The 10,025-nt window shown below is 47.6% G+C and overlaps 1 protein-coding gene across 1 annotated transcript in view; it reads right to left on the bottom strand.

Annotated features, from left to right (window-relative positions):
* Positions 1-2,100: 2,100 nt before the first annotated feature.
* Positions 2,101-10,025, bottom strand: part of LOC128154004 (pre-mRNA 3'-end-processing factor FIP1-like) — a 28,922-nt gene continuing 20,997 nt past the window's right edge. The window contains 4 exon segments of the mRNA XM_052814017.1: positions 2,101-3,188; positions 6,103-6,261; positions 8,235-8,433; positions 9,819-9,874. Of these exon segments, the coding sequence (XP_052669977.1) occupies positions 3,056-3,188; positions 6,103-6,261; positions 8,235-8,433; positions 9,819-9,874 (547 nt within the window). The 3' untranslated portion in view covers positions 2,101-3,055.

The raw sequence follows: 10,025 nt of genomic DNA, 5'->3' as shown, positions 1-10,025 counted from the left end.
GATTTCTACTACTGCAGCGCAGGCAGCACAAAACATCCCCGACCCTGATGGTCTGGGAGAAAGACATCATTGCCATTAACTATACGCTGCACAACCATAACGAAGTTAGCCTCTCTCCTCCTTAAAGCTGTGCCCTTTTCATACTGTCAGGAGCTGAACACCTGCCCGAGGTTCCCCAAGATGCCTTACACCTTCTCTCCACATGAAGCTGGCTCGCGCTTGCGTAGTAACGCTTGTGCAAGTGCTCCTCTCTGGCTGTGGAGTTCACCCTCTCGGCAATACTTGGCACCTGGGGCGTTCTGCACTCGGTAATGCACAGGCCCACGTCTCAGCTCCAGCTTTGGTCCAGTACAAGTACCGATGCCACCAGTCCAAGAACTGGCCTCTTTTCTGAGAATTATTAGAGTCGCCATTCAGTACCCCCAGCAAACACAACCATGACACCTGCAGTAGTTACCTGATGCAAGTAAAGATTATTTCCAAGGCCCCACCTTTAGAATTCTCTATATACGTTAAAGGCAAACATTTCACCTGTATTTATTTCATTAAAATAAAACCATTTCAAACTATTTCCCTTAAATTCACAGCCTGCTAACATCAGTGAAGGATTCGGGTCCATCTGTAAAAACATTCAAATAAAACACAAGAGGAAGTTGCAGCCCTGACTCGTCAATACAACATTCTCCGTCCCCTCTCCCACACCACCACCAATAAGCCCAGGTGCAGAGGGATGCAGACTCGATGTCATCACCATTAATTATGCCTATTTACAGCTTGAGTAGCTTCTGTCACCTCCACAAGCAGAGCAAGAGACTAGGGGAGTGGATGTAGGATAGCTCTATCCACCTGTGGAGAGGCACCACATACACCTCAGCATGCAAAAATGGAAGTAATACTACTGCCTGGGGGCCAAACCCTAGACTTACCTTAGTGTAAAACCCTACTGCCAGCATTTTCCCAATTCAAGACAGGCAAAAACCAGCCCAGACTGGTCTGGGGGGCACTGCCTGGCCTTTCCTTTGGTGCTAGCTGCCAGAGTTCATGTTTTGGAAAAAAAATATACCAGATTTCCTAATTACAGAATACAGGCTCTTTATGGAGGCACAGACAAGGATGCTTGGCCCCTCTCCCACTTGACGCTCCCATGTCGTGCAAGTGAGCCTGTGCTCTGGAAATGGGGAGTGGGCACATTTGTCATTGCACTGCAGGCAAGTGTTTCCAGGGGGCACGTACCAAGCACTCTCGAATCCTTCTCACCAGTTTTGTTTTGATTTCTCCTCCGCCCACACCATGCCACAACTGGATAAAAGCAAGTTCATCCCAAGTTCCTGAAAGTGATCGGGCAACCAATCACAGCTGAAACCCGCCACCCTGACCCCGGGAGAAGCACGCCAGGAGGTTTCCCCTCGCTCCGCCCGCTCAGTGCCAGGAGCTGGGATTCCTGCAGCTCGCCTCTCAGCGAGGCACCGCTGCCCTCGTCTGATGCCCAAACAGGCGACCGGCGAGAGATGCCGTATTCCTAAATCGTGGTGTTCTACCAGAACTGTGACATGGCTGCAGAGGGAGGAATACTCTGAAGCCCGATTCCAAGCCCTGCCCTTTAACTTGGGTTCAGTGCACACACCACCCCACTGCACGCATGTTTCCCATGATCTCAAAGCACGTATACACAGCTACATTAAAAACTAAAAACAAACAAAAATCCCACTCTTTTTTCTTCTCCCCACAGGTTTTGCAGTTAGTGACTCATCAAATGCACTGTCATAGCATATAAGCTGTTATCATAGTGCTATACTGGCTCAAGTCTCTAAGGTTGTAAGCTTCATATGACACTCGGACTTGCGAGATTACAATACAAAAAAACCCGTAACATTTCAGAACCATAAGATTTTAGGGCAAACATTTAAGACAGTTTTAAATAACAAGTCTAGCTAGTGGAAGATACTTAAAAATAAGTCACTTGTGGACTCACACAAACAGAAGTGCAGAATCCTAAGTACTAGACAGACCAAAACCCCTCAGAATTTATTTCCCCTGTTCTTCCCACCCAGAAACATCACTGTTGCCGTCCTCCCCAACCAATACTAAGTCCGAACAAACTTTGGAATTTGACTGTATTTATTTCGAGATCTAGGGGGAAGGAATGCATTGCACAGGAGTGTTGGTGATAACCAAATAGAAATAAGCCAAACCCATGAGGGCAAACTGCTAGATGGGACTTCATGTTCTCTACTGTGCTAGACTATTTAGCTCAACTCTTAAGAAAAAAGTTAGTCAAAACTAATAAAAGAGACACTCATGCTCTTACTGTGGGTCTTCCACTGATTTCCCACTTCCAGGTGTAATATATGATAGAACTATTTTTGCAATGGATAAAAAAAAAAAAGGTAGGTTTGAAGTCTTTGCATACCCTGCGTAAACACACATGACAGCTTCTCAAAGCCATCAGACCAAAGCAGGACCCTGTGACCCACCAGTAAAAGCAGTTCCTCCTCACATGCTGCCCGGCTGGCCACAGAGAGATCAGAAGATATTTTTGTAGCTATAAAGAAATTTATTTGGGGATGAGACTTTTCACTACTAGAGGCCAGACTCTAAGCTGGCTCTCAGGATCTAAATCACACTCTTCTTTGGACAATAAATTTCAAGTCACACTTACTGTCCTATTTTTCAAAAAGGAATGATGATGACAAAAAAATAAACAAAAACTATTACCTAAATGCGTTAGTTTCAGCTGAAGCCATCTTCCATCAGAAACCATAGGATCTGATACAACAAAGTTCTCCCTAGGGATGTTTATGAGTAGAGTAGCTCAGTGCTTTGTATACTAGTACTGCTGTATTTTGTCTCGTATCAAAAAAAAAAAAAAAAAGTTTAACTGCATGTGCAGCCTCAGCTCTCAAACCACTGCAACATGCTTCACTGCTCACCCAGAGTCAGCCTCTCTTCCCTTGGAAAGAAAAAAAAAAAATCAACCCCCCGAAACAAAACATCACCAATGCCACGCTGGTTCAAAAGGAGTAAGTTCCTCCTGACGGCTGACGGTGGGCCCGGGTTACTCCTTGGCATCCTGCTCCTCTCCCTCCTGGGCACCATCTTCACTGGCCTCCTTCTCCTCTTTGCTACGCTTGTTCTTTTTGTGCTTGTGACGCCGATGACTCTCCCCCTCCTCGCTCTCATGCTGCTTGCTGTGGTGGGGAACAAAGGGGAGAAGAAAGTTACATCAGAGCCTGCATCAGCACCGCTCTGCCACAGAAGAGACCCGAACGCACTGACTACGGCACGCGCGAGGACGGAGCGCTTTGATCTACAATAAACAGGAGGCCGATCAGAAGTGCTGAGGGCATCACGGTGCCAGTGAAAGGCTTCATCATGTTTATTTGGGACGATCTGATATCGCATGTGGCTGAACCAAGGGCAGGTTATGCAAGCCGCTGGAGGTGGCTGCTTTACACCACACGCTGCATCAGCACACGGCCTAGGCAGGCAGCATTCTACACAGACTGCTGTCAGAATAATTTTCGGATAGTTTTTATAAGCAACATCTCTGTGTCCTTCCCACTCCTAAGGGAGCTCTAACGATTTTGATGCATCTCAAGCTTCAATGTGAAGCACTGAGGCTGCTGAGAGAAGGAAGCGTCCTAAATCTGAGAGATGTTTGACACTCACTCCTCTGAGTATCTTGGGGAAATCCCTGGACTAGAGGCAAGAAAGGGATCAACGTAGCTAGACAAACGCGGGTTTCCTAATGAGAGGCAGGTCCTGTTTCTACTTCTGCTTACACATAAATGACCTGGCACTTCACTAGCTTTGTGCTTTAAAACTCCTCTATCTCCTCACCCAGAATTGTCTTCCAGACATAGCTGGACAGCTGTGGACATTCATGCAGGATTTCTGTGATTTGAGAGAAATCCCAGCCAGAATTAACTCTGACTAGGTTGTGCATGCCTCTGAGCCCTGCACCACCGACCACAGCCAGCTGCACCGCGTACGCACAGCATGCCGGACACAACCCCCCTGCACCGAGCTCAGCCTCTGTCTCCCATCTGGGAAAGTGGGAAGGTGGGAGCTCTGGTTTTGCCCACTCTGGTTCTCGGCCCCTCCTGGGAAAAGATTTTCTGAGTCTTCTCAAACGTGCAATTATTTCTCCTCATAGGCTGAAAATCAAGTAAGCTGCTGACCATGGTGTGAAGGTGGCGGAATTAAAACACAGCACAGAGTACAGGAAAAAGCAGATTAAATTTATCACAGGAAGACGTACAGTCACACAGTACGGACACACAGCTCCACGAGTGGGGACAGAGTCAGGTGTAGAGACAAATTCTTACCACAGCTGGAATACCAGTTTAGCAGCAGAGACACCTAACTGGCTGAACCACCGAAGCTCCGGCTGAAAAGCTCCTGGCTTCAAGTAATTTTCTGACTTGTTTAATAAATGGTTTCACAGTCATTAAAATGAAAAAAAAAACCCCAACCAAAAAAAGAAAAAAAACCCCAAAACCAATCAAAAAACCCCCAAAACCAAAACCCAAAAACCAAAGGAGGAAAAAAAAAGGCTGCTGCCTCTCCTCAACACATCTTCAGCCACCTTGTGGACAGTAACGTGGCACTGGTTTATGCTTGAACAATGCGACTGTCCTTTAATATTTAAACGAGCGTCAGTGATTTCCTTCAGACTGGACAATTTGCAGTAAACTGGAAACTACAACGGAACCCTTTCATCTTTCTGCAAATGCCTTAAACAGGCTCAAATCTCAAAGTGCCTCAAGCAGGGACTCTGATATGCACTCAAAGTGCCCTTACACAAAAAGTATTCCTCCACTTGCTTTCGCTAAAAAACACTTCCCATCCTACCACTCTGAGCAAGACAGAGAGCACCTGTGTGTGGTTTAAGGAGCAGAGGAAAAGTCAGCTCATTCCCACCTCGTGCAGTAGCCCAGTTCTATGAATCGAGCTCTCAAGCAGATTCTGACATTGTTTTGGTGAATTCCATCCTGTTCATGCAGTCAGGGATCTCATACTAGATTTCAGTTCTGATAGAGGAAGCTGAGAAATAACCCTTAAAGCTATCGGCTTGTTAGTCTGGTATCAGCTCAACTTCCATTTGTTTTGCATTCAATTTTGATTATGGTCCTGGCCTTTCTTCCCATCACTTTGTTTCCAACCCTTCAGCAATCAGTCCTTGCTTGAAAACTTATTCATCTCCTTAAGGATGAGAACAGCCTTTTACCTCCAGTCACTACGTAGGAGTTTTTCTGATACCAATTTCAAAATAAGGGCAATTACCTAGAGAGCTGACATGAATTTCATCTAAAAGAAGGAACTAAGATGAAGGACCAAAAAAAAAAAAAAAAAAAAAAAAAAGAGCAAGTCTGCTCATCATTACCAGGATGTAAACTCACACAGCAACTGGGCACTGCCTCAGACCAGAGACCAGACCTGTTACTTCGCTAGAAGAATGCTCTCACAGGAAGATCATCTGTAGCAAATACATTTTCTCCAGAAAACCTGGGATTTTAGGACATCCTGCTCTGCTCCAAAAGTTTCACCTTTGTCCAGATCATCATCAACCTCACTATCAGAAGCACTGGGCACAGAGCTCTCATCAAGCAGTGCTCAGCCTCCTGCTCCAAAAGGAAATTTCAGATTACAGGCTGAAGAGAGCTCCTGTCTTCTGCACAAGAACACATAATACTGAAAGCTGATGCTTCTGTTAGGGTTTTGCATTTTACTTTGTGCGTACCTTCTTAGCAGTGGGAGCTATGCTGTTCTGACGTGATGGTTAGCACAGGTTAACCTCTCCTTTGTCAATCAGAGCTGCAATTTTGTTGGCAGTGATTCGACATCCTGCCAGCTGCCTTACCGAGAACTTACAAACACCAAGGGCTCCTCTCCCTACTACAGATAGTTTTGTCTCCTGCCCAGGTACATGCCCGAGAGCACTTTCTCTGCCTGGGCGCCACGTCTCAGGACATCAGCAAGCAGGTCACAGGAAGCCAGTATGACCCAGGGTGACAGTTCACTCTGAGAACATCAAGCTTCTTGTCTACAGCTAAGGTGTGTTCCCATCAACAGCCCAGTTCAACCCTAGACAGCTCTTACCGTCTTGAAGACTTATGCTTGCTGCTCTCCTCTTTGTCTCTGTGCCTGCGCTCTCGGTGTCGATCCTCTCGCTCCCTGCTGCGATCTCGACTCCGGCGGTAGTCACGTTCAAAGTCGTAGCTGCGCTCTCGGCTGTAGTAGCGGTATCGTTCATCATCACTTAAGAAGAGAAAGGAGAAGTGAGGCAGAGGAACGCACCACTCGTGGACCTGAAAGTCAGGAGCTATGTTTACAGGACTGTAGAACCCCACCCTCACCAGCAAAATCTGTCACCTCTTACTCTACCAACAGGCTGAGGTATTCGTGATGCTCCTGAAAAACAACCTGTAACAATAAGTTGCTGCTGCTTATTGAACCCAAGCTGCAACCCAATCCCAGTTTCTAACCACAGTGAAATAACTTTCTCCATTTGCCTATTACATCGCTCGTAAGCCCAAAAAATTGAATATCATGGCTTTTTCCTACCCTCTCAATGCAAAGGGTTTACAAAATTTGTTCTCTGGATTTGCCAAGGGAGTACCTTAGCACCAGGCATGTGGCCAATGTCTCAGGGCTTTTGCCCTCACAATCCTTCTGGCATATGTCCAGGACATCCAGCTTCCTTGCTCAAAAACAACAGAAACGTGCTCCTCATCATTCTGCCTCCCCTGGTGCTGGATTTTACCTCACAACACTATTGTCCCAGAAAACCTGTAATTCTTTTGTGTAAGTTAGACTAAGGGACAATTTGCTTCCTCACGAGTTCAAAGACTCAAATTGCGAGTACAGCTGACATGGTCTTTCCACCTATACCTAACTATCTGCTCAAGGTAGCTCGTTCAATCCACATACAGGAGTGGGCACGATGTACCCCAAATTCAGATACACCCCACGCTCCCCTCTACATCTCATAGTCCCTATTCAACTTCTGAAAGCCCAAAATCTAAAGGGTTAACAAGTCCCACTGTGGGAAACAATATTCAGACTCAGAGAAAGGAAGTCTGAAACATCATCCTAACACAAGCTAGACAAACAAATGTCCAGTATCAATTGTCTGGGAGTGCTCCAAAGGACTCCACTGAGCACAGCTACTTGCCCTGCTTTGGCAAGCACAATCTTAGAGGTCGGCATGCTCGAAAGCACCCAGAAATGCTAACAATGTGCACAGGAGTGCTGATCACAGGACTTGGCTGCAGCATGAACCTGCTCAGGAAGTGTGGGAGTCTGAGCTCTTCAAACTGTAGCAAGTTTGTCTTCTGTCCTGTTCCTCCCCCTTCCACCCACAGTGCCCACAAGCTTGTAAGGAAAAAAAAAAGGGGGGGCGGGGGGAAGGTTAGGAAAACGTTGTCCTGTTTGCTCACCCCCTGGGAGGGGAAGTTCCCCAGCAGGCAGCACCCCTCTGCTGGGAATGCGCATTCTGATCATGTTTTGAATGACTATTGGTATTTCTGACCCTGAGGTCTGCAAAACACTGACGCTGCCTGTGACAGAACAAAAAAGTGATGGGTTTAGAAAGAGTCTTTGCAGCGTAGCCTTCACTTTAGCTCTCTAGATTAACACTGGGAGGCTGAAAGCCTCCTTTCCCAAGTGCTCCCAGCACTGCTGTCACCAGAGATCACATCAGTTCCCACCAAGGTGGTTGTCTCCAGCACTGCTCGCAGAAATGCCTGGTTAAGGATTTACATTTCATGGCTGACTCCTGGTGAAGGGCACTCCTTGCCCTGAAAGCCTCTAAAGGAGAGCTGAGCAAAGCACGGGTGGTTTTTCCTTTGATCTGACAGTTGCATTTAGAAGACAAGAAACAGCAGCTTCTATGGCCAATGTTTCACACTGAGCCGTGAAATACCTAGTAAACAAAGAGGGGCTATTTCATTTACTGGCCTCACTTTACAGGTGGGAGAGCAAGTGTAACTGGTTCTACTGGATTTAAACAAAAAAAAAAACAGACACAGGAAATCAGCCAGTGACATTGGCTCCTAGTTTGTCCTCTAGTTATTGATCCAAAGTACCTCTTCCCCAGACATTGCAGAAAATTAAACTGGTATAAATCTACAATCCCAGCCCTTGACCAAACACCTTCTTGCGCTCCAGGGCAAGGCCAGAGCTTCCTACTGGGTAGCTGTGAGCAGAAGCTGCTGAAAAACAGCACTCACTTGTTGTATTCACTAGTGGTCGGAGTGCGGTCTCTGTCTCTCTCCCTTTCCCTTTCCCGCTCACGTTCCCGCTCCCTCTCACGCCTCGAGCCTGAGTACTCCCAATGGCTGCTGCTGGAACTGCTTGTGCCTTTGTCCACCGTCGTCACCCAGGGCGTGTGGGACGTGGAGATGGGTGGGTAGCTGATGAAACCTGAATCTGCAGTGAGAGAGCGCAGAATCCTTGCTCATCTGAAGCATTAACAGCATCCTCCCTGTCCCTCCCTTCCCAAAGATACCCTTTGGAGGTACAGCTGAATCCGAGGAGACAATGGCCCAGCTCCCTCCTGTCCTCACTCTCCCGTTTTACTGCCAGCAGTTTGCTAAGAACATGTCAACACCTTTTCCCTGAGGAAGATGCAAGCAAGACCACATATTTACAGACGTCACTGCAAAATCTCCCTAGCCCCTCACACAGCACATTACTGCAAGTGCTGTGCACTCCCCCAGCTCTTGCTCTCTATAGGTCCTGCTATATAGGGCATGCTGTAAGGTCTCCACTGAGAAGTTTCAATCCATCCCTCCCAGACGTCCTGTCTTAGAGGGCAAAGGTGCCTGCATCGCTGAGGCAGCCCTCTCCTGCTGCTGAGCCAGCTGTGTTTAGTTAGCCCTAGGCCCTTGGCCACCCTTACAAGGTCTCACTTCTCACCAGGTACCTTTTCACCTAAGGTGGCAGCTGGGGAGGGCTGGGGGCACGAGCTGTTAATGACGGATGCCACCTGATGAGCGCAGAGCCACCAGCACATCCCCATACAGATGCTGGCCTGCTGGGGCCTGCTCAGCTGGGCCAGCGAGGTCATATCCCCAGGCGGTACCAGCTGCTGAAACGCTGCACGTATGACAGCACTTGAGGGTCCTGTTCCTCAGGAAGGCCTCACGCTGCCCACTCCTCCAACCACCTCCTGCAAAGGAGACAGTGCAGTGCTGCCGGCGATTCTGCCTGCTCAGCATAGCGAGGAGGTGCCACTCCAAGTGCTGGTCACTCAGAAAATGGGAAAGGACACGGATGTTGCTGGCAGGGCTACAACAGGGAAGGAAATTTGCTGAAATTCTGGCACTGCCTCTTCCATTACAAAACAAAAGGAGACAGATGCCTGCACATGCCTGTAGGCAAGGAAGACGATAAAGCGAGGGAGGAGGGCATTCAAAAGCTCAGGGAGATGTGAAGCTGAGGGTGGGGGAAAAGGAAGAGTGTGAGTGAGCATGAGCAAGTATGTGTGCAAACAAGGACAAGAACATGTTGCTGAGGCACATGGGGGAAGCTTCTCTGTTGCTGCGTATCTGCATTGAAAACGGTCATCTGTGGCTTAGCGCTCAACTACAAAATTGCATTCACCATTGCTGCAAAACATTCAGCTTTCCAAACACCTTATGATGTAGTCAAACTCAGCGTGTGTGCCTAGTGACTGGGATAGTTTGGGGCACAGGCAAGACCCTAAAGTTAAAGCAAGCATGATGTCCATCAGCTTAAGAAAAGCCCAAACTACCCAATACCAGAGAAGAGAGATATAAGCAGTCTGACTGTTTGTTATCTTCAGTGCTCACCTGCAGAGTTGTAGCCAAATGGAGGAGGCTGCCTGTTATTGTAGCTGGCTGGCTGGCTTTGGAGAGAGAGAAAAGGATGCAAGTTACTAACTCCAGTGACCCCTTGCAGGTATGTCTGTGCTGCAAGTTTACCCCATTTTTTCTGAAGGTCTGTGGAACATCCTCATGGGAAACCCATGGTTTCAGGGAATCCCTTTCACTTTGCAC

Source organism: Harpia harpyja, chromosome 18 (genome assembly GCF_026419915.1).
Source record: "Harpia harpyja isolate bHarHar1 chromosome 18, bHarHar1 primary haplotype, whole genome shotgun sequence".
NCBI lineage: Eukaryota > Metazoa > Chordata > Aves > Accipitriformes > Accipitridae > Harpia > Harpia harpyja.
Note: the sequence above shows the minus strand (reverse complement) of the source record. Positions and strands in the feature narration are given on the sequence as shown.